This window comes from Trichechus manatus, unplaced genomic scaffold (assembly GCF_000243295.1).
Source record: "Trichechus manatus latirostris isolate Lorelei unplaced genomic scaffold, TriManLat1.0 scaffold00139, whole genome shotgun sequence".
In the NCBI taxonomy this organism is placed as follows: domain Eukaryota; kingdom Metazoa; phylum Chordata; class Mammalia; order Sirenia; family Trichechidae; genus Trichechus; species Trichechus manatus.
This window is the reverse complement of record NW_004444075.1, coordinates 6395603-6421471: the sequence shown is the minus strand read 5'-3', so window position 1 is coordinate 6421471 and position 25869 is coordinate 6395603. Positions and strand designations below refer to the sequence as shown.

The following is a 25869-nucleotide window of genomic DNA, read 5'->3' as shown; positions in this document are numbered from 1 at the left end:
GTACAATTTGTATATAATAAAATGCATAGATGTTACATGTACATTCCAATGAGTTTTGACAAATGCAATGTACCACTATAATCAAGATAGAGAACACTTCCTTCGCCCTAGAAAGTTCCCTCTTACTGCTTTGCAAGCAATCCTCACCATCAATCAGGGAAGAACTTATCTGGTATCTATCATTATAGTTTCCATTTTTCTATTCATAGACATCACATAACTGGAATCACTGAGGATACACATTTATGTGTCTGACTTCTTTCTCTCAATGTAATTTTTCACTAACCTTTAATTTTAAAATAGTTTTAGATTTACAAGAAAAGCGTGAAGACCGTGTAGAGAGTTTCCATATACCCCACACTCAGTCTTCCCTATTAGAAACATCTTAACGTTAGTATAGTACATTTGTCACAATTAATGAACTACTGTTCATATATTATTAAGTAAAATCCATGCATTCAGATTTCCTTAGCTTTTACTTAGTGTTTCTTTGGGTTTGTTTGTTTGTTTTTGTTTTGTTGTTGTTCCAGAAACTCATCCAGAACATCATATTATATTACATTTAGTTATCATAATATAATATTTTTTATTCTCATCCATGCTGTTGTTTACTTCTGTAGTTCATTCAATTTTATTGCTATGTGGTATTCTATTGTGTGAATATGCCAGAAGTTTTTGTTATGTATACACCATTTCCAATCTTCGGATGTTATGAATAAAGCTGCTAAGAGCATTATTGTACAAGTCTTTTTATGGACATATGTTTACATTTCTTTGGGATAGCTACCTCTGAGCATTTACCCAATATTCAAAGTGATCATGCTATTTTATACTCCCACTGGTAATGTATGAGAGCTCCAGTTGTTCCAATTGTTATGGCCAGTGTTTTTAATTTTAGCCATTCCTGTAGATGTGTAATGGCATGCCATTGTGATTTTAATTTGCATTTCCTTGACGAGGAATATTGTTTTTGTGAGTCTTCTGTCCATTTTTTTATTGGTTGGTTGTCTTTTTATGATTGAGTTCAAGGTGTTCTTTATATATTCAGATCACAAGTTGCTTGTTCAGTCTATGTATTTTCTCTCAGCCTTTGGCTTGCATTGTCTTTTAATAGTTTCTTTCAAAGAACAGAAAACTTTAATTTTGGTCAAGCCCAACTTATATTTTTGTTCTCTTTTATGCTTAGTGCTTTTTTGACTCCTTTCCAAGGAATCCTTGTCTACCCCAAGATTGTGAAAATATTCTCCTATGCTTTCTTCTGTAAGTTTTGTATGTTTAGCTTTTATGTTTTGGTTTGTTATCTATCTTGAATTAATATTTATATGTGGTATAAGTGTCAAGGTTCATTTTTTCCGTATAGTTTTCCAGTTGTTCCAGTACCATTTTTTTTTAAAAGATTGTCCTTTCCCTACTGAATTATCTTGGAGTCTTTGTCAAAAATTCATTTAGACCTATTTCTGGACTCTCTACTCTCTTGTATTGTCTAATTGCTCTATTTGTCTAAACTTACACCAATACCACACTGTCCTGATTACTGTAGCTTTACACTATAGCTTGAAATTATGTAGTGTGAATCCTTTAACTTTTTAAAAACTGTTTTAAAGTTTCTAAGTCTTTTGAATTTAGATATAGATTAGAATCAGTTTGTCAATTTCTCAGAAAAAAAAAACCTACTGGAATTTTCATTAGAATTGTACTGAGTCTATAGATCTATAAGAGAATAATTGACATTTTAATAATATTTTTATCAGCAAATATGTAATTTCTCTCAATTTTTTAGGTTTTCTTTAATTTCTCAAGGATTGTTAGTATGAAAATGAAGATATTTCACATCGTTCATTAAATTTATTGTACTTTTTAAAGTTAGCCATCTTGTTGCTTATAAACCAAAAATTGTTGATGATAATTGGAAGGTTATGATACCTTTCCATCAGAAACAAAAGTAATTTTCAAATGAGGGTGGCCAAAAGAATAGATGCCTGGCCTTCCTAGAAGGCACATTAGAATATGGGAAGAGAAGTCATATTTATTTAGAACAAAAGTTGATTGTTATAATCACTGTATCTACAAACCCTTTTTCACTATACCCCCAGCCCTCAGGCCATTAAGGATTACTGAAAAGGATTTAAGTGTTAATCTTTTTAATGTGTTTACTTGTTCATAGATGAAGTACCTTTAACAGGTCAAAAACTGTACTAGTCTCTGGAAACACAAAAATAAATGGGAAATAAAAACGCACACTTCCTGCTTTCAAGGTATTGAGGTTCTAGTCTGGGACTAAGGGAAGTAAACTGAAAATTACCATGGAAATGATATGAATGATTTATAGTGACATAGAGGGTGGTTGACCTCTTAAGATTGTGTGGTAGAGACGGCGCTGATCACCAGAACAGCATTTCATAGCCTCCTGTCATGGATTGAATCATGCCCCCTAAACATATGTGCCAAGTTAGCTAGATCATAATTCCCACTATTGTATGGTTGTCCTCCATTTTGTGATGTGATGTAATTGTCCTATGTGTTGTAAATCCTAATCTCTGCCTGTGATTAATGAGGAAGGATTAGATTATGTCAAAGAGGATTAGGGTAGGATGCAACATCCTTACTCACGTCACAGCCCTGATTCAATGTAAGGGGGAGTTTCCCAGAGATGTGGTCCGCATCGCCTTTTATCTTACAAGAGATAAAAGGAGAGAGAAGTGAGCAGAGAGGTAGGGACTTCTGGCCACCAAGAAAGAAGCGTCAGAAGTGAAGTATATCCTTTGGACCTGGGGTCCCTGCTCTGAGAAGCTCCTAGACCAGGGGAAGATTGATAACAAGGATCTTCCCTCAGAACCAACAAAGAGAGAAAGCCTTTCCTGGGAGCTGGTGTCCTGAATTCAGACTTCTATCCTCCTAAACTATGAGAGAATAAATTTCTCTTTGTTAAAGTCAACCATTTCTGTTATTTCTGTTATAGCAGTACTAGATAACTGAAATACCTCAATTGTACTCATGTGAGGCCATGTGGCTGTTTTACAGTGGAAGTGACAGGTGACACTTCTGGATTGGTCCCTAAAGGTCCTCCATGGCCATTTCCCTTGTGTCTGCCTGGAAAGGAGATTCCTCACAAGGTATCCTTGAACATGGTGGGTTAATGTTGGTAGCATCTCTGTGAGCTTGGTACTTAAATGATCTCATGTAGGAGGACTGCTCTTTCAAGAGCTGGGCTTTCATTTAAGGTTGTTACATCGTAAGAAAAAACTTCATTTATATTTGAAAAATTATTCATTTTTGAGCCTATTTTTATAATGATTAATCTTGCTTAACTAATACAGATAAGGACCATTGTTTTTCTTTTCATATAATAATTTTTTTTTCAATCCACCTGGTAAAATCTCAGATGGTAAGGATCTTATTATTTAATGCTCCATATCTGCACAAGAGCTAATGAACCCTTCTGTTGAAAAGTAACAGAAGTAAGTTGATTATAAAACCTATTACAAATTCTCTCATTTTTCCTTCTAATTTAAAAGTTTTATGACTTGTTATATTTGACCCTCTCAACAATCTCATTGTAATATCAATGTGGAGATGAAGTTGCTCACCTGTTATGGGACTTAAAGCCACACTGTCAGAAAGGAGTGGAGCTGGGACATAAACTTTGAGATTCTGACTGCACCACCTAATCTGGAAAAAAAAGTCCTAAAGGAAAGGGCAAAAATATTCCAAAGTATCTAAGTGGTCCTTAAAAATGAAAAAAATAAATAGACATATATACTTACAACTGATCAACTGATCTCAGTGTTTCTTGATTTCCAAACCCAGCTGTTGGCAGAAAACACTAAATGTTAATTAATACTATCTTTAAAACAAACAAACAAAAAAAGCAGCCCATTGCTGTTGAGTCAATTCTGACCCATAATGGCCCTATAAGACAGAGTAGAACTGCCCCAGAGTGTTTCCAAGGGGCAGATGGTAAGGTGGATTCAAACTCTTGACCTTTTGGTTAGCAGTTGTAGCTCTTAACCACTGCACCACCAAGGTTCCAATACTACCTTAGTTCCTCCAGATTCAATATTTAATCATTGCAGTGCAGTGAATTACTTAACATGGTCCTTCTAGCCATGGATGGTCTGGTAACTTCCACAAAATAATGGGGTGGGACTATGCAAATAAGGTGCTCGTGGCCCACCAAAGGGATTGTAGAGCTTGCTGCTAATACAAATAAGGCGTATGGAACTCTACAGAGTCAACAAGGTGGAGCCTCTGGTCATTTCTGTACCCCCCTCCTGTTCATCATTGCACCCAATGTAAAGTGTCTGTCCTGTACTGGTATGATGCGTGTCCTGTTCTGTCATTACCATCATGGTTTGGCACTGATTCCCTGCTAAGTTTGCTCTTCCTCCTTTTTTTGTTGTTTTGTTGATCAAAGTATCTGAAACACCTAGAGCAGTGTCTGACACATAGTCAGTGCACAACAAATACTTGTTGATTAATAAAACAAATTTATACTTCCCCGCTACTCAGATGCCACCTGAGGAGAAAGAGGAGAAAAGGGAGGGAGAAAAAGCAGTGGAGTCAGTGGTGGCAGCTGATCCTCAATAACCCTCTCCTACAATGACACTTTGCTCATTACCAATGACCCTCTGGTGTATTTGTCACCCAACACTCCCAGCAATTACCAAAAATCTAGACAAGAGGTTCATAAAACCCACAACAACAGCCTCTAGGCATGATTTTGCAGAAGAGATCCAAATCACAAGGCTGAGACAGGCAAAATATTTTTCTGGTTAGAATTCATAGAACATTCTTAATTACATTTTTGGGATTTGTTGCATCTCATATAACAAGATTTACTGAAACTTGTGTAGATTATTTGGAACCTAAAGCATTGTCTAACACAAAGCCTGCTTCCAAAGGAAAAGTTTATGTTTCTTCTGTCTAGAATATCTTGTGGTCAGTTATTTTAAGCAGCAGGATGTACCTTTTAGAAAAAGAAGAATGTACCTGGGGCTTTTAAAGAGTCTGGGTAAGAGCATTTAGAATGTAATACACTTTGTAATACCAGCTCCTCCCCTACTTGAGCAAGAAGGAACGTTTGCATCTCTGACAGGCCATCCAAAGACAGTGTGAGAAGGCACACACACTTTGCATCTGCACGCCTGTGCAGTCAGGGTCAGGGAAACAAGAAACAAACGGGCTTCAATGGGATCACCCACAAAGTATCTTTGTTCCTTCTACAGCTTCTAAAGATGATTAGAGGTGGGAATAAAGAAGCCACTAACATCTGATATTTGATCCTTCTCAACTTATTCACCCCTAGAGTTTTATGCTCCCAACAAATAGCTAAGTTTTCTTTGTTTTCTGTGGCAAAGGATTTTTTTTACTTCGTGTATCAATCAGGGTACTCCAAGAAACAGAACCAGTGGGAGATATCTATATCGATATTTGGAGAGAGAAAGAGAGAGACTATTTTAAGGAATCGGCTCACAATTGTGGGGGACTGACAAGTCTAAAATCTGTAGAACAGGTGACAGGCTGGAAACTTTGGCAGAATGTCTATTTACACCCTTGAGGCAGTCTGCTTCTCCCTCATGAAGCCTCAGTATTTTGCTCTTAAGGCCTTAGACTGATTGGAAGAGGCCAACCCACATTATGGAGAGTAATGTACTTTATTTAAGATCAACTGATTTAAATGTTAATCACATGTAAATACCTTCATAGCAACATCTAAACTAGTGTTTGACCAAACTACTGGGCACCATAGACTAACCTGGTTAATACAAAAAATTTACCATCACTACTTAATATTATGTTTTTTTTCTACTCTTTACTTAGGCTTACTGTAAAATTTCAAGATCAAGTTTCCAAGAACAACCCTTAATACATAAAGAGAATTGGTTTGTTTGCTATTTAGGAAAAGAAAAAAATTTCCTCCCTCAATAAGTTTTCTACACTATGTATTTCTATGTACTCATAAAAGTTTAATTCATAATTTAGAACTAAAGAAATGACCCCTTTGTTCTAGATTATATAAATTTACCCTTCCATTAAACTAATGAATCAGAGGAGCAAGGTTTATGGAGAATAAAAAAGAATTAGCTTCATATCTCAAAAATATGATCTCTGTTATATCAATAACAAGGAAAAGTCATGGGAAAACTGTAAAATCTAGGTGGTTATATAAGAAACAATATACATGTGAAAATTTGGAGAATGTTGCTATAAAATGTGGACAGTAGGGTAAATTAGCAGGGAAGAATACCATAAAATAAATAAATTGAAGCGATAAAATCAGAGAAAGCAAACAAGAATTAGAAGTATCTTGCAGAAGTCATAAAAGAAAATAAAAAACTATTATTTTAAAGTGCCAGTGTAGGATATGTTATTGCAATTTTAGAAGTCAGGAAGTATGTAAATTTTGGTAGAAATTTTTGTCATGCCAGCACCCTGTAAAATTCTTTTAACAGCTCCACAAGTTGTACAAAGTAGCATATAATAAAAATACAATAAATTATTTAGAGGCACATAGTATAATTGTCAAATTTATTATACGGTTCCCATCTGTTTGGTATTTTATTTTTTGGTTAGATTATATTGAGTCCCTATTATTTCTGGTATCATACTGTATCTACTGGACTATGACTTCAATTAGACAGATGAAGAATGAATTTAAGTAATACAGTTTTTTTTTTTTTTTTAGTCACAGTACAGCGCTTTAGGTATCACTATTATTTAAAAAAGAAAAAAGAAAAAATGACTTACTGTTTGTTCTAGGAAATGAACTGAACCAGATGTATTGAATGGATGTTCAGTGGTCCAAATACAAAGCTTCACTTTAGTAACCAAACAGAACCATTTCTGTCATTCACAGTTAGAGGCATCCTAATAGAAATGATCACAATCTGCATGGCAGATTATGTTTTCACAGCATATAAGGCAGCTTATAAACATAAGGTAGCTTTGCTTTGTGAATTTACCTGCAATTAAGGAATTCAAATAAAAGGTCTTTTGAAATGCCTAGTCTGCTTTTATCCTTTTAAAATAACATATCTATAAAAGTTTCCAATGGTTTACATTTAATTTTTACAAAGCAATATTTATTACTTATTCAGAGTTCAGCGTATCCCTAAGCTTTGATACAGTGGCCACACATTATCAAGATATACTAAATTGGAAGAGAAATATCAAAACATTGTCAATAGTTTGGCAAATTGTCTGAACTGTATTGGATCAACTCTATGAATTTATGCAGCATTGAAAACTGTCATGTAAGATGATGCATTTTTCACTGCTTCAACAAATCCAGTCTGAAATTACTTGTATATTAAATAGACCCACAGTTCTATGAAATTTAATGTGACAGTAATTCAGATTCAGCTTTGAATATTTTCTGACACTAGCTAAATTAAAAAAAACAACAAACCTTATTACACCTGTTGCTGTCAAGTCAATTGCGCCTCACAGCGAGCTGATAGTAGAGTAGAACTGCCCCGTAGGGTTTCCAAGCAGCAGCTGGTGGATTCGAACTGCTGACATTTTGGTTGGCAGCTGAGCTCTTAACCACTGCACCACCAGGGCTCCTTTCTGACATTAACCCTCAAAAAAACCGATTTCCAGTCAGGGGATTCTGACTCACAGCAACCCTACAGGACAGAGTTAGAACTGCCCCAGGAGCTTCCAAGCAGAGCCTGGTGGATTAGAATTGCCGATCTTTTGGTTAGCAGCTGTAGCTCTTAACTACTACACCACCAGGGTTTTCTTTCAATATCAAGAGAATGAAACAAAGATTTGAGTTGATTTCCACAAATGTGACTTCTTCAGTGACTCCAATAAGACAGTGACTTCCCCATCTTTTAATAGTTATCTATTGATAAGTGGTAAATTTGATATAGAGGAGGAAGAATTTAAATGATTAACAAAGTTATAAGCCCCATTTAGTAAATACCAAGGAAGAAACAAATGAAAAAAATGAATTCCAATGTTAATAACTTTGCAAAAATTTTAAGAAAGCCAATTCTAATCATCCTATAATCAAGCCATTTAAAAGAAGGACTTGGTAAGCAACAGATTCAGTGCTGAATAGACGATGATCATAGAAGAATATTTAAAGGAATTCAATGGAGCTGATGTGATGAAGAAACAATGAATGGAGAAAGGAATCTCCTTAACTTAGGTGGCTATTACCTTTTTCTTCCAGTCTGAGGAAGGGCATGATATCAAAGAAAAGGAAACATAAACTTGATGAGAGATTAGTTTGCTATGACAGCAGCTGGCAAGTCAGCTTTCACTGAGGTGATACTAGTTGTTAAAGGGATAATATGAGTGAAAAACAGAAATCTTAAACGCTAATATCCACTTAACTTGTAGACGTGGGAAGCAGTAACAGGAAGTACAGACAACTGGAGAAGCAAGGAGTTTGAGACATGGAATGCTCAGTATATGGACAATATGCAAAGTTTTTTGAGTTGAATATAATATTGCATTTTATTTACTAAAAATTATTCAAAATATTGATTCCAGCTTTGCTTCCTAAATGACTGTGGCTGCTTTAAATTAAGACCAATAAGGTTATCAAAGTCTTTTTCTTAATATGTACTAAAAGGAAGTGAAGTTGAAAAGCAAAATGTATTTAAATGTGGCTAACATTTAGTGTGTTATCTACTGAAAAATAAACTGAAATTTCACTTGTAATTGCAATCCCTCCCATAAACGAAAATGTGCTTTCTGAAAGAGATAACACATTTTATTTAATGTGGTACTCATTGGAGAATTAAAATATCTGAGTTTTAGGCACTTTTAGGTTACTTAACTTTCTTAATATTTGAATTCCCTACTAGTAAGCCAAGGGGAATAATAGTTTCACCTCTTGGAAACATTGTAAGGGTGTATTTTTTAACTACGAACTTAAAAGTGTTCTGAAAAAGCATGCTGTTATTTGTTAAATTGGAAAATTATTTTTTTTTAATTAATTTCCTTATTCTTTTTTCTTTTACTCTCCAAATGCATTTAAAATCTTATTCTGAATGGAATATAATCTACTATTTTCATACCCAACAAAGGTCTCAAAGTCATTCTTTTTTCGATCGTGTTTTTCTTTTTGCCAAGTCTGTTGAATGCTTTCTGTCTATCATTTGAAACCCAAAACTGGATCACTCTATCATTAAGGGTATGATTATACAGCTTTTGAACACATATGTAGGAGTAGGATTCTGAATTACAGACAATTCTTTAACTTTAATTTTTCTTTTATTTTCCTTGACAGTAAAAGTCTCTGGAGAGTACAATCAAGATAGTGTATCCATAGAAATAACATTAATAGAAGCTAGTTCATAAATGATGACAGTCATAATAACAAACTCCTTTACCAAGGCATTCCACATGGAGAGATAACAACACAATAAATAAAGAATTTGTCATTTATCACACAGCAATTAAAAGAGCATTGCAGTAAAAATATGATTTTATAAATGTTCTTATACTAAAAAACAAAAATGTGAGATCATGCACTTGAGACAAAAGCTGAGAGTGAATAGTAACAGCAAAAAAAGACAAAAATGTTTACGTATCGTGAGAGAAGAGGGGAGGATTCAGATAGAATGGTTTCAGATTAAACCAATTATATTTGCTATCTTAGAAGAGACACACCATAACCATTAATACTTTACACTGTTAGAATATATGCTGTTATCCATTTAAAGAACAAATGCCATTTTCTTTGAGCACCTCTCATATTACAAGGATGGAGTGAAATTTATTGTTTACTTTGATTATAAATAGACAAGAGTACTTTAGGGGACATTATTCTCAAAAACACGCCAGTTTAATGCCCTGGAATAGCAGGGAACTAGGAGTCAGGAAACATCGACTCTAGACTTGTTTTCATTATTGTCTGCGAAAAATGTATTTTAAAACATCATCTCATAAATACTCTTCAAGGTACCTCTGAGTCCTGAAATAAAATTTCACTTCATGTGTCAATTTTTCCTATGAGAGTAGAACAGAGCTAGAAGAGAGAAAAAACAGTAAGAATAATAAAAAAATAGTTTAACAATTTTAATGATGCTTAATTTTTAAAAAGATTATTTTAAAAAAAGTTGGATCACTTACTGGAATTAAGAATTGTATAATGCTTTAGTGGGGTTGTTCCTACAGACTAATATTTACTTCCCCAACATGACTAATCTAAGCAGTGCGTTTATACTTTGTGGTTGAATAGCATATGAGATTTAAACAGTGGCTACTTTCTACATGATTAGGAAAGACATGTTTGTCATGAGAGTAAAAAAATAAAATTTGTCTGTTAAATTACACATAAATATAAGGTACAAATGTATTTTTAAAATACAGATTAAAATAATCACACTTGCATCGTGTACATACGAAAATACAGTATTTAATATTCAATATACACAGACACATTTACGATAAATGCAACTATTTGGCAATGCCAGTTCTTTCAGGGTTTATTCTGTTCCCTATTTCCATATATATGGAAACAAAAATGTTTCACTAAAATCTCCTAGCTCTGGCGGACATCTTGAAGCAGTTTGTTAATCTCAGCCACTAGCTCACTGGCATCCATGAGTTCATGCTTCCCATCATTGAGGTGGTTGAGCACATTGTCAAAATCATCTTCCTCGTAATTTTCAGGGATTTCCTCCATGGCCGGCAGCCATTTTGAAGAAGGCTGTACACTGGAGTGAGTTCCAAGTGGGGGCCCAGAGTTGGTGGTTGGATTTTGAAAATGTGTACTGGCTGCCCAGGCTGCCACTCCTTGTGGGTAGCCCACAGTTTTGGCTGGCAAGGGCCCCTTCCGGCGTTCTAGTGAGTTGGATCTGTCCACCTCACTGCACTCAGAGTAGGTGTCCAGGGAAGGGGGTAAAAGGCGCTGGAACACAGTGCTCATTTCTGAAAGCAGAGAAGATGTGCTGGTATCTCCAGTGTCCTCGTCGTTTGGGGAGTCCTTCCCAAAGGTGGAAAAACTTTTCTTCTTCTCACCAGAATCTGAAGGCTGGGTGTCATCCTCGAGACTCTGATGTGGATGCTGCTGCTGGGGTTGTGTTGGGAATTCCTCCCCCGGGATGAACATGTTACTCCTGTAATCAGAAGATGGCGAGGGCAGGGGTGGCATCCAGCACTGGTCGGAGTGGCCCAGGACTCTGCACTCCTCCGTGCAAAGCCTCATAGCTGCACTCAAGGACAACAATGGGGATTCATTATTATATTTAGCATAACTCAAAATGAAGAAATAATGAAATTTTTCTTTTTAAAAAGGTTGATTAAGGCAGTTATAAACTACTATCATGATGCTAATCCATTACTGTACACATTACATAGGCTACCATTTGGAGTTAATTTGGAGGCCAGTTTTATGGACCTCCATAAATCATTTCTACTGGTGTCTTTTTTCTTTTTTTCCCCTTGTTTATCAAATAAGGAAAGCTGTTATCAACTCACCTACTCCTCATGAATATCATAATTGCTACTCAAGGAATAAGAAAGTGGATTGATAACTTATACATGAGAATAACAGAAAAAGAACTAGGGTATGAGTGATGAAATACATACAAATTCTGAAAAACTGATCTAGAAGGTGAGGCCCATAATTTAAGATTCCATCAGGAAACCCTTGAGTAGCACCTGTGAGTAACTTTTTCAATATTGAGATCTATCAGACATATTTTATTTTAATAAAGGCATTGAGAACACAATATAGCCCTTAAAGGTTATTATCGATTATTTATTGACTTGTTTTTTAAACAGAGATAAGAATCCTCAGCTACTGGGCATCTGCAGTTACCCTGTTAAGAAGTCTGCTTTTAAAGGTTTGAAATATATTTATATTCAAACACACGGAAAAGTCATTGAAAGATGAAGAATATGAAAAATCCATTGCTTAGTTTTTCTGGATGTTATGATCCCTTATTGGAATATGATTGGCCACACTTGCATAAAATAATAGACAATATGAGAAAAAGAAAAATAAAAGGAGAAAAAAATCTCTAAATTTGCCAATTACAGTAACTAAATTATATAATAACCAGGAAATGCAAGAATGTGTACTCCACAAATCATCCATCTCTTTCAGTGAGAACTTCGATATCATGATTTTAGGTGTCTTCAATATCATGATTTTAGAGCTAACCTCCGAATGCAGAAAATGCAAAATGATTCAGATTTGAAAGGAAACTGGATTGATATCAGCGACACATATAAATTCAAAGCTAATTCTGTATGTCTAACTAGTTATGAATGATTTCTCTTCCACCCAAATTATTGCCTAAATGGATGACCCTTGGAGAATGTCAACTTCCTTGTCAGAGGAAGCAAGTTGTCTATTGTGTTTATTGCTGTATCCCCAGCACTTGGTAGACTGTCTAGAGTATATGTTTTCTGAATGAAAAGTAAAATTAATGTTGACTTTCAGAAAAGGGGACGTAATAGTTGTTTAAAGGTGTCGTGGTCACTGCCTTTTCTGGCTTGACCCTTCAAGATAATTTTCTTATTATATATCATCAGTTCTGGACCTCACTTCTTAACATGGAAGAGGATAGTTTGAGAAACGAAAGGAGAGCAAATATTATGAGTAAAAAACGCCTGATTTCTGGGAAGACTAGAAATGTTAAAGAAGCAGGGGAAAGAAAGATGAGTGTGAATACCAGTGGCATGTGACTCACTATGGAGTACGAGAAAGAGAGTAATTGTGTAATTCTGCTATGAAGAAATATTAAACTTTAAGCAAGCATGATTTAAGAATAAAAGGAAGCTCACATGTGATGACTTGATGCATTATTACTACTTGGAAATATTTACCAACTATTGCCCCTCATCATTTAATGTGGCAAAACCTTACTTTCAAAAGGAGTTGAGAGTAATTGGAATACCTTAATAGCAACAAGGTTTTTTCTGCAGTGAAACAGCTATCAAAGTGGTAATGAATTTTTTTTTTTTCCTCATTTCCTGGGTCTCTGAAAATGGAAAAGTGGGCTGTCTCTACTGGCTTATTCACATCCTGTCAGAAGGAAGGGGAATAGACCTGCTGAAAACTCTCCGTTTTTTTTCCCGGTCTTTAATTCTGTGGTTTTAGGCTTGCAAAGGACTTACCTGTTTGATTGATTGTGTGACTGGCTTTGTTTTGTTTTAATGTTTCATGATAGGAAAAAAAAAGAAACAGTACAAAGAGTTCTAATAATCCTGAGCATGATGGAATTTTCTAGAGACCTGAATATAGTGAACATATAATCAATACAGTCTGTGTGACTTAAATGACAGTTCATGCTTAAAAATATAATTTTGGTCATAGGAATTTATTAAACAAAGTGTTATTTTGTAATCTCATCACAATAAACAAATGGGGCATTAAAGGTAAAATGATAAATTAATTTTAAAATGAAAAAATTAAGAAAATATGAAAAAATGATGAAGAAATGAAAGAGAAAAGAATAGTAAAAATAATGAAGAGGTGTTAAGGAAGAGTAGTGATACAGAAGAGGGCATTTCTCTCACTTTCATGGATATTTTTCAGTGTTCTCCCTGGAGACTCTGCTGTTTGAAAACATTTGCAGTGTATACGTAATTCAGTTCTGCAAAGGTTGCATACAATCTCTAAGGGATCAGGTGCAGTTGGCAAGTGGAGCAAGTGGCTAATGTTTCTGTAGCTTCTTTGAAAGCTCTGGTAGGTGGTTAAGTTTTCTTTAGGATGGGGTGCAGGGGAAGAAGTGAACTCTTCTTTCCCACTATAGGACTGTAAATTTTGTCACCGTACCAACCACACTTTATAGGTAAGGCAGGAAGCAGAGCATCAACTATATGGAGAAAAAAAAAAAAATGTATGCTTAGCTTCTATCAGGTCCCCAGGTGGCACACAAGGTTTGCGCCTAACTACTAACCTACAGATTGGTGGTTCAAACCTACCCAGCAGTGCCACAGAAGAAAGGCCTGTTGATCTGCTTCCATAAAGATTACAGCCAAGAAAACCTAATGGAGCAGTTCTATCTGTAACACACAGGGGTGCCGTTAGTCGGAACTGACTTGACAATGAGGATAGCTTCTATCAAGCCGTTAGTCACTGGAGGGATTGATCAATTATCTACTAAGAAACTACCATATGTAAACTCCTATGATGGTCCCGGGCCCTTAAATGACTTAAGATCTAGTTCAGAGGCAAATATAGCAAATGAGTTCATAAATGGCCAGCTAAACTGTCAAAGTATATGATGCTGAGGGCATTTTAAGAAAAGAATAAAGAGTGGTGGTGGAGGTTGAAGTGTTCAAAGAAAGAGCAACCTGAGCCAGACTTGAGAGATGAAAAGAATTTATACAGATAAAGTGAAAAAAAGCCAGTTGTACAGGAAGGAAGGGCAGCAAGTGCAAAGGATTGGTGTGTTACATGAAGAGATGTCTCTGCCTATTGGAAATGGTAAAAAATGCCTAAGTTGAGAGTTAAGAAGCTAAGAATGGGTTTTGAATGGCAAGATAAGTAATTTAATTTGGTGTTGCTGGGCAACAAAGGCCACTTATGGATTTTTGAGCCCCCAAATGTAAATTAAAATGTTTTGAAAAGGTTGCTCAGGCAGATGTATGAAAGAAAGATTTGAGGAGGAGAAGAGAGTTACAGAATACCAGTGTATGGTGATATAGTAAGCCAAGCAGAGCAGAAAGGCTACAGCTAGGAAACAGGCGATGGAAATTGAGAGAACATAGAATTCAAAAGGAATGTTTGAAGTAAGTGGTAACAGATGACAGATCAATAAAAAGTCGAATGGACTCAACTGAGAAGGAGTATCACATGAAACAAAATAAAAAGCTTTTATCAATCACCTTGGGGCAGCTAAAACATTGTAAAATAAAGACTTCGCTGGCATATGTGCAGTATTATAGTTCAAAGTTGAATGAGTAATGAAGAAAATATGTTGACAAACATGAGCCAACAGACAAAAATGAGCACTGATTTTACTGCTCAGAATGCAGGATATTTGTGTGGGAATTAATAGAATCAATGACCAGAAATGACCCTGTTGGCAGGCCATGTAGCATAACATAATCTATATTTGAGCACAGACTAATGCAGAAAATCAGTTGGAGTAAGTCCCTTAAGTCCTAAAAATATACACGCTTTAGGAAACTGCACTGATTTCTGTTAATGACATTCATGTGGACTTACATTTTTTTCTACTTGGGATATTTCCTGGGAATATAAGTTTACAGAGCACAAGTTTTACATCTCAATGCGCCTGCATAAATTGCCAGGGTGAATAATACATTAGAGTATGAGTAAAAGTAATACTCCTCAGAATGCTCATAAGTAAGGGATGGGAGTCTCTGGGTGGTTCAAACCGTTAAAGTCTCGGCTGCTAACCAAAAGTTTGGAGGTTCAAGTCCACCCAGAGTACCTTCAAAGAAAGGTCTGGCAATCTAGTTTCAAAAAATTAGCCTCTGAAAGCCCTATGGAGCACAGTTCTACTCTGACACACATGGGGTCACCACGAGTTAGAGTTAACGCGATAACTGGTGGTTACCTCTGTATAGAAGATATTCAATATGCACATTTCAATCTATAATAAATAATGCTTCTGAATAAAGCTTACAATATCTTATGGATCATTGATGATCTCCTGGTGCTCTATGCCTCTAGGATAGTCCCACCACACCTCACATAGAGCAGATAGATAATGAGGCTGAAAAATATCTGTTGTAATATAATATGTTGTAATTCAATGAAACATATGGCAAAACGGATGCCCCCATCACACTTCTGGATTAAGTATGATTGTTTAAATATGGAATTGTTTTTAAAAGGATTCTCTATATGTTAAGTGGTATTATTAGTGGTAATAAAAAAAGGTAGACTTGAACTTCTAACTTTGAAAATAAATATAACTTGGAAGGAATATAAAGTCACTCACTAAATGAGCCTCCTTAACTATTTTCTAGAATCTACCTTTACCTTGTTTCCCCAATGTCTTTATGCCTAACTTTTTTTCTTTTCTGTATAAGCCGCTTGATAATTCTTCTGCTATGAACACAGCTGATGATGGCAACTTCGAAAATATAGGAAAAAGTAAAAGAGGAGTCTTGACCTTTTTTAAAAAAAATTAGATTCATCATTAGCTGTTGGGATTATGTAAAATCAGAATTAAAAAGGATTATACACATCATTTAGTCCCATAAATGGCAAAGTTATCTAATTAGGGGTGGTTATTCTCTATCCAGGTATGTTAGATAAATTAAAATTTTCAATGAATGAGCTTCATACAATTTTTAAAATTACTTATTTAATAGAGTATTTCCATTATATTCAGGGAGGAAGGGCCTCATGAGCAAAGGATTATTCCCATCGTTTTGCTTTTCTGTTTTATAAAATAATGTAGTTTAGGAAATTAAATTATTCAAAATGAGAGATCAATATTCAAAATTAGGTTTCCCTCAGTATCATGGAACCATAGAAATTCAGCCTGCTCCTCCATACCCAGGCATGGGCAATAAGACTGATTCTCTTTTAGTAAGTTGACTGAAGACATGTATATCCCATTAGATTTTAAGAGATTTTTCTCCAAGTGGGTCTAAGAAATTAAAAAAAGACACTGCAGGTGAATGTGCAAACATAGACTCTAATGTACATTTTAGCCCTTAATACCACTACAGGTCCTTCCCATATATTTTTCCTGCCCGAGATACATTACCTACTACTGTAACAACATAATTAAATGAACAATATTTAATAGTTGCAGGAGGGTTGTAAGTCTTTAGAATATAAAAACAGATATGTCAATTTATTTTAAAAAACAAAACAAAACAGTTACTTCAAATTACTCTTGATAGACTGGTGTTTACGAGCGTGGGGATTGGTTCAGATATCAGCTCTACCATGTACAAAGTGCCACGTGTCAAAGTGTGGTGGGAGGCAATGCAGGTACAGAACTCAGCCTGGGTCCAGCCCCAGAGTAAGTTCTCAGCGTTGATGAGTACTACTGCTAGGGCTCCTACCGAAGGTAAGACTGCTGCTGCCATTGTCACCACTGCTTCTACTACTTATGAGAGTTAGACTTTCTATTTACTGATTTCTCTTCAATGTCCTTGGCCCTTAGAGGCTCTCTCATGCCTATTTCCTAAACTCTCTTACTTCTCTGTATTTAGAAAACAAGAGCTCCACGGAACTCGGGCAGGTAATAGTGTTGTTCCACCTTTCTTTCATTTATCAAATGGTACTCATTTGATCCACGTTCAGCGGGATTTAGAAATTTAAACAGCCAAGGTAACACTCACGTGTCCCTAAAGGGTCAATTTAATACTACAGTTCTTTAGAACAGGGTTGCTATAATGAGGCCTTCAGTATTCACCCAATCGGTTCAGAGAGTTTCTACTGCACAATTAGAGAGAATGGACTCTGAGGAAAACATGGTTTAGAATTCAATACAATCTCTTCCATACATCTGTGTACTTTATAAACTCCCCCTCCTGGACCACTGTTCCTTTTCCACTATAGTGCAGACCTAAAATGAAAGGTGAAAAAATTATTCTATGTTTACCACCTACAAAGCTGCATTCTTGTGCCTATTTTTAGTGCTTAAAGTGTACCATGTCTAGTGTATTTTAATCTCTGATTCTGTGAGTTGGTTTCCATCACAGGAAACGTGTCCTCCAAATTACAGTCCAGTTCACCACTAAGCACCAAAACATGTGGTTTGAATAAAAACAACCAGCCAGTAATTTTATGGAGTTGCTCAGTGTTCTATGGAAGTATTCAATAGGCTAGAAAGAGGAGGGAAATGGCTTGATTTTCTATTATCCTCTCTCTGTCCTTTCCCCCTTGTCCTATTGAGCACTCAGGCTTATTCCGTCTCCAACTACTGCTTAATATGAGCTTGAAGAAAATAATTTTCAAGTGTGCCAGTTTATGTTTGTTGCTAATAGTGTGCAGATTACAAAGACTTACGTGCAAATGATAAATGAAGAAGTATAAGAATAAAAGAAAATTTTCATTTTACTGGTGCCGTAGATCTGACAATAAACATTTATGTATCACTACCCTCTTACCTGCTGGAATTCTTCCATCTGTAAGGAACAGGTCACTGAACCCTTCCCCCAGCAGCCTGTCTATTGGAGAGTCTCGTCCCAAATCATAGTCACTGTCTCCTGCTTCACTGTCACCACGGCCACTGTCTTTCAAGCTAAATTTGTCCATGTCTTGAAGGGCATACCTAGAAAGATAAATCAGGTAAAGTATAGTTTTTACTCTTGAGCATTCATGTTATTGGAGGCTTAATAGCTAACATCAGGCTAATTCATACCTGTAGCTCCTGGAATATTTATTTCCTCGGAAACTTGGCCTCGGCTGATACTGCCCCTGGTGAAGCATTGAAAGAAGCTGGGAGACCTGCTAGAAAGAAAAGACACAGTACTGATTCCTGGAAACAGACCTCCAAATACAAGCTTTAAGCAAAGAGAAACACTTACTTGTTATTTTGTTTTAAGCAATTGAACAAGTTATCCCAATTTTAAGGATTTGCAAATGCTAGGCTGTGGCAGACAGTACAGCCTGCCACCAAATAAAACTGAAATATATTCCAGTGGGGACAAAAGCTTAAGAATGCCTGATAATTAACTAGATACTATCAAAACATGAGAGAATGAAACCAGAGAGATTTGGATGATCTAACACAAGTGACTCTTTATTTTGGAAAGAGCACTCGTTTAAATAGCTGATTGAGTTCCCTCATTTATAGTTCAGCTGAAAATGATCAGCTATAAAAATGTATAGAAAATGCTGCATAATACAACATTCCACCACATGTAGTTAAAATAACATCAGAAATTTTTCACAAGTTGAACAGCTATAACATGCATTGAGATGGGATTCTGGAGGCCTTTTTAAAAAATCTTTCAGTAGAGATCGTAACTATGAGAATAAAGCCAGCCTCTTTGCTTTTTGGCTTCTAGTATCTTAAACTGAGAAGTAAGGGGATGCTAATTAGTCCCTTTCAACTCTCAAATTAACATTTTCTTTTTCTATAGCATACATATTTCATGCAAGTAAATGATTTAACAAAAACCGAAAATAGTATGCTGTGTATATACATGCTATATACACACAATTTAGCTCGCATCATATTTAATTTTGCATATTTTTAGTATTGTTACCTATTTATGGAGATGCTGAAGAACCAACACATATACAGTTTCTGGACACTAACAGCTGACTTTGTCAGTGAACTGATGTAGTGGATGATCTTACCTCAACAGCAGGGGTCGCATGGGTGAGTTCTAATGAGAAATTCTCTGGCACGTGGTTCGATGAGATTGTCACCAAACTGTTGAGGGACTGGTGGCTGTTGTGACTCTGCCGGCTGCCCATTTGCCCTCTTTCTAGGGTAGGAGATGAAGATGGAGATGATCTGTGATGAGATCTGATAGGCAGTGTGCCATTTACTGTAGGCACTAATGTAATGTCCCCTTTGTGAATCTGCCTGGATGGCCTTTTTGGGTGGTGCTGATAAGTTGATTCTGCTACCCTGCAGTTGTAAGATCTAGTGTCTTTCTTTTCTCGGTTACACCTGGTTGCAAACAGCACCATAATAACCAGCAATACTGCACAGATTGCTCCCAAGGAAATAATTATAATCATGGAGACATCCAAAGATGCCTGGCTTACTGAGGTCATTGCTGTACTTGTCACAGACTCTGCATATTCAAAGATCATGCACTTCAGAAGGACTTTGGTATGCAGCTGAGGATTGCCTTTGTCCTGAATGATAACTGAGAGCTCCCATTCTGTGTAGGGAACAGAGTCCATGCTCACGTTGGTATGGATGTCACATGATCGTGGATCAATTACGAAGATATTCTCCTCGTTACCTGCTACTATGGAGCAGCTGAGTTCAGCATTCACGCCCGAGTCTCTGTCAATTGCCCTTATTCTTGTAACATGAAAGCCACTTTCAACCCCTTTGGGGATGGCGATTTCTGCGGTATTATTGCGCAGAGCAGGCCCTATAACCACAGGGACATTGTCATTTTCATCAATGATGGTAAGCACAACTGTGGTATTGCTTACAAGTTGCTTTGGACTCCCTCCATCTCTTGCTTCAACCACAAAAGTGATCTGATTCACTTCTTCATGATCAAAGATTCTGAGGGCATAGATGGCTCCATTCGATGGGTCAATGGTTACATATGTGGTTATGGAATTTCCCAGGATGAAACTCTCCAAAATGGTATATGTAACATGCCCATTTTCTCCTAAATCAGGATCTGTGGCTGTAACAGTGGTGATATATGCCCCTGGCGAGTTATTCTCTGAGATTACAAATTCATATCGGCTTCTCTGGAAGTGGGGTGGATTGTCGTTTATATCGTTGATTTGAACAGTAAAATGTTTTACTGTAGAGAGACTTGGTGTCCCCTTGTCCTCGGCTATGACAGTCAAACTGTATTCAGATCTCTTTTCTCTATCCAGTGTAGCATTAGTCAAGATTAAATAATTGTTCTCATAAGTCTTCTGAAGTTTAAAGTGACCATGTCCATGAAGCTTACAAACTATTTCTCCATTCAGCCCAGAATCTTTGTCCTGAACCCTGACCAAAGCAACAAATGTGTCAATAGGATCCCCTTCAAAAATATAAGATATTTCTTCTTTTCCAGGAGACATCAGATTTATGTTAATTTCAGGTTTATTGTCATTAACATCCACAACCTTAATTATAATTTTGCAATGAGCCGGGATTGAATTCGGGCCCAAATCTTGAGCCTGAACATCAATCTCATAAGATTTGGTGATTTCATAATCCACTTGCTTGAAAAGAGTCAAATGGCCTCTTTCTGAATCAATTTTAAAAGTCTCTATAATTTTGGGAGATACATGACTGCTGAAGGAATATACAATTTTCCCATTAGCGCCCTCATCTGGATCAGTGGCATTCAGATCAAGAAGCAAAGTGCCAACTGGGGAGTTTTCTAAGAGTTGTAATATGTAAGACTGCTGCTCAAAAGCAGGGCTGTTGTCATTGGAGTCTGAAATGCTTATTTTTAGTATGGATGAGCCAGACCTCTGAGGCACCCCCATGTCTGAGGCAGTGAGCTGAAGCTCATAGCTTGATTTCAGCTCCCGATCTAGCTCTCTGACCACTATGAGTTCTGCATACTTGGCTCCATCAGTCCTGGTCCGCACCTCGATATTAAAAAAATCATTGGCAGAGAGGGAGTATGTGTGGAGGGAATTTTCCCCAACATCTGGATCAAATGCACTATCCAGAGGAATACGAGTCCCAATCGCTGCACTCTCAGATATCTCAATAGGTATGAGAGATCTTGAAAACTGAGGAGAATTGTCATTAATATCCAGCACTTCAACTTCAATATGGAAAAGCTGCAGATGCTCAGTGGGTAGAGTGATCACATCAAACTCTATGGAACAGTTCAAGTTTTTCTGGCATAGTTGTTCCCGGTCAATTTTAGCCCCTATGCTGATTTCCCCATTATCTTCATTGACTACGAGGAGAGGAGAATTTCCCCTTTGCATGGCTCGAAAACGAACAGCAGAAGGATTAGGTAGCTTAAATAAAACATCAGCCACATCCTCTGATAGTCTTGCAATTACTGATCCAACCCTCTGTTCCTCATAAATCCTGTATTTCAAATTCTTGCTCAGTACATCGTGGTTGAAACATACCATCAAGAGTGCAAAAATAAATCTAAAGTGCATTTTAGTATTCATTTGGTGCATCGGTCAGTTTATGAGATTCCCCTCACAGAGCAAATTAAAACAGCAAAGCAATCCTCTCAACTTCCTTTGGCAACTTAAAGCTAGCTACATTTGGTACTTGAAACTTGAAAGAGCCTCTTAATAACACAGCACAGTAATTAACAGCTCGCAAACTTTTGTTTTATACACACCGTGTCTCGATTTCCAGATATTATCGGCATGGAGTCCAATCCTTGCATTTGTTTGCCTGTTCGTCCTCTTTCCAGTCAGAAGAGTGTCACCTCCGCGTTTTCCCTCTTGTGTAGTTGGAATCCATCTCTTGCAAGGTGCCCGTGGAGTCTGCAGTGTAGCTTTCCCGAGCGGTTTTTTCTCCCTTTCTCTGTTCGGCTGCAGACTAAACACCAGTGATTGCTGACTCCAGTCTAAAATCTGTACAACTTCACTTCAACTCAGACAAAGCTCTTGCCTGGCGTATGTTGAATCGCTTCCAGCCAATCAGCGTCCTTCCAAATCAAAAGCTGATGGAGTCACCAAGGCGAAGGAGGGCGAGAAGGGAGGGTGGGAGAGGGAAAGAGAAGGAGGAAGGCGATGGGGGCCGGGAGGGCTGTGGGCGCGAGAGAGAGAAGGGGAGAAAGGCTGGTGGGGGCTGGGGGCGGAGGATGGGAGCAGTTCCTTCCCTGCTCCTCCCTCCCTTCTCCCGACTCTTCCTCCTTTCAGTCTACTACATTCGCTTTCTCTGAGCGTGCCACGACAAAGGGGAGACAAATTACGGAAGAAAAACTTTAAATCAACTTCTGGTCGTGTTTATTTATACGGCACTTTAAATTGTTCTTGTTTTCTTAATTGTCCTTTCTTCTTCCACAAACATGTAATCATCTTGCTTTTCATCGTCTTTAAGTACTGGGTTAACTTAAAATACTTCTAAGTGCCTTTTGTTGGTGGAGGAATTTAATAAAATTTGAAAACTTGCTTCTAATTATGCTCCCCAGACCACCTCCTACCCCTTCCCCCTCTATAAATACTTGAGTCTTTCTCCTAAGAGGACTAGCAGGTTTTCTTGGAGCTCTGTTTTAAAGATCAGGACAAATAAAGAGATTTTATTTTCTGTTTTTCATTCATCATTATTCTTTGAAGAAAAGAAAAGGGCTGTTTTACATTTTTGATTTCTCTTAATTAGCAAGATTTAATGGAACACCTCAGAATTTACAATTAGTTAACGATATAGCTCTACCTTATATCACTGCTTTCCCTGAGTTTGGGTGCAATTGTCTAGGATAATTCTTCTCTATTGTGCTTGGAAAAATCCTATTCATTTGGGGGAAAAGACATTGCCTGCTTTAGTATGCCAATTTCTTACCAAAAGTTCCTATCTGTATGTGGGGAGTCTTCACAATGAATACTGAGGGGACATGGACTCCATAGTTTACAAGTCAAATTTTCTATAATGTATGTATTATTTATGGATACACCTTTCAGATATGTATTTTAAAACCCAAACCTTGTTTACACTGAAGAATAAAATGCCTGAGCTGAAAATTGCATTTTGTGTGCATCAAAATGCTAGGAAATATCATGGGAGGCTGAGGCTCTATCCAGGTCACAGAAACTGATACGGTATTCATATTTGAAAATATGATTATTTATGATGTTCTTTTTTGCTCTGCAATTCCTTTTAAGTTTATCACTGTGGCTCCATCCTTGCTGCTTTTTTCATACCTTTTTGCATTATTCCTCAGCTGTCTTCGTCTGCTTCCCTATTTGCTGTTTCACATAATTTTGCTGTCACCTTTTTCCATTTATTTTCCCCCACTCTCTATTTTGCCCCCCAGAAATATATATATATATATGTATAATTTTGTGATTTTTCCACTTTGCTTACTCTCAGCAGAGCTCAGCTAAAGTCACTAAGAAGGTTCTTTCCAAAAAAGAAAGCAGAGGAGTCTCAGTGTGAACTCTCCTTCTTTTTAGGCATTCAAAAGCATTTTATAAGCCATTGTCTTTTTCCCCCCTCCAGAAACCAGTGCTGTGTGGCAAATTGTGCAGAATAGAAATGTCTATAATGAATGTATTTAGTCCTGGGTCACGCTGATGAACACTCTGCCTCCATGAATAATACTGTTTTACAAGTTTGTAGCCCTTTCAAATTGCTGTTCCCCAAACCCTATAGGCAAACTAGGAAATCTACCCTAAGCAACTGGGACTTTAGAAACCCATAGCCATCTGGCCTAGATCTCTAACAATCTGAGCCAATAATTATATCAATTCAGGCTTTAGTGCACCCCTTTGCAAACACCAAAAGAGCAAACAAAGGAATTAGTGACTATTCAAAGTTGGGGTGAGAATTCAAAGGTAATCTAATTCCATTAGTTCTAGGAGAGTTTTCTTCATGAATTTGATGTCTATCCCCAAATTTCCAACAGCAATGGATTTGATTACCTTAATTTAGAGGACATGTGGTTTTCTATGCTTAAAAAAAAAAATTAAAAATCCTTCTTTCATTTCCAAAAGTTGGCTTGAAGTGAATTAATCAATGTCACAAAGAGTTTCAATGTAACTTACTGAAATATTTAAAATAGGTGGTGAATTAGTATATGTTTATAAAGACTATGAGTAAGTCTTTAAAGAACTTGTAACCCTTTCATGGGGAATGACTCTTTTCACTTAAAATATCATCCTCACCAAATATTATTTCCTTTTCAGTTTGCCAATCTCTCCGTGAAAAATTACATATACCTATTTGACAGTATTTTGCTTTTGATTTCTGCTCACTATACATACCCTGTTCTTCACAGTTTTTTCCAGGAGCACAGAATATGTTTTTTTGTTAGTTCCAGCATTTCAAAATTTTATCATTTGGTAGCCCTGAGAAGAAAATATCAAAAAAAAAAAAAAAAAAAGGAAACAACAAAACAGCTATCATCCAACTCAGTTCTGTATGTGAATGGGTTTGTATAAAGCTGAAAAAACTGGTAAATTTCTGTTAGTTGTCTCTAATGGTGATTAATTGAACTTTCTCATTCTTCTGGAATTTCCCAGAGTCATGAAAAAGTGATAGACCCTCTAAAACAACTTCTAAGATATCCAGTGGAGAGATCCTTGAAGGCCATCCACCTTTGACATGGCAGCCTTTGTTTACAAAGAAGGAGATGGTTCCAGCTTTTGTGGACCGTGGCAATGTAAGTGGTGTTAGGCACTTGAGCAAAGTGCTCCTAAGCTCCTGGAGGGGAACCTTGGCTATTACCATCCTGTTGGGCATATTTTATCCACAAAGCTTCTTTTACAGCTTCAGCCTGATTTGCCTAAAAATTGGTAAACCCAGAGAAAAGATCCAGGCTGGCATTTGCAATACATCCTGTCACCTTTAATAACACTTTTGTTATGCCATTTATTGTGATTACTTTTGGTTTTCAGAAAATAACACTATAGCTTTATAATTCTAAATCTTCAATGTTACCGTTCCTACCAAAGGAGGGGAAATTTAGAACTTGATTGTAAAGCTCAATTGTTTTTCCATTACATGAAGAATAGTGTTTCTTTTGGTACTGGAATACAAAATAAAAATCACTAAAATCTCCTAAAAGCAGATATATGATTTTCTTCAAAAATCCTTAGTTACTAATTTCTGTTTTATTAGAGCATTTGAAATATAAAAACAAAACATAAAAACAGGGAGAAGAATTAATATCTACTTCCATCTCACCATACCATATCTTTCCCACTATCAAATTAGTAATATGAGCTTACGAAGTTCTTGTAGCTGGCATAACATTACAATCTTTCCTCATAGAATTTGCCGTGAAATGCATTGTAGTAGGCACTCATGGTCCTGCTTGATACTTACCACGTGAAAGTAGATAAGGGCAAATGCTTTACTAGACAAAGGTTGATACGGTCAAGGAATATCAATATTCTGGAACTGCCTGAGATAAGAACTTGACTTTTTATACAAGCCCAACAAATGTATGAATGCAGGTGTCACCAATTGGTATCTGTGTAATCTTGAACAAATAATGTAACTTCTCGGAGTCAATCTAACACTCTGTGAGAATAATAATATTCTACTGTAAAGAATTTTTGTAAGAATTAAATGATTGGTGCTTAGCCCAGAGTCTGGCCGATAACAGATGTAAAACAAAGGTTAGAGTCCTTTTCTTTGCCTCTCTGTGGGTCTGTTTTCTTCCTAA

The 25869-nt window shown here is 36.6% G+C and overlaps 1 protein-coding gene across 2 annotated transcripts; it reads right to left on the bottom strand.

Annotated features, from left to right (window-relative positions):
* Nucleotides 1-8449: 8449 nt before the first annotated feature.
* Nucleotides 8450-22194, bottom strand: PCDH18 (protocadherin 18). 2 transcript variants are annotated; one of them, XM_004385492.3, is made up of 4 exons: nt 19220-22194; nt 18276-18364; nt 18022-18185; nt 8450-11172 (listed from the first exon to the last, which is right to left on the bottom strand). In XM_004385492.3, exons 1-4 carry the CDS (start codon nt 21704-21706, stop codon nt 10505-10507), a joined length of 3408 nt encoding a protein of 1135 aa, XP_004385549.1. In that variant the 5' UTR covers nt 21707-22194; the 3' UTR covers nt 8450-10504. The 2 variants fall into 2 exon arrangements, with proteins under 2 accessions (XP_004385549.1, XP_012413599.1); XM_012558145.2 differs by having other exon boundaries at nt 18276-18361.
* Nucleotides 22195-25869: the final 3675 nt, after the last annotated feature.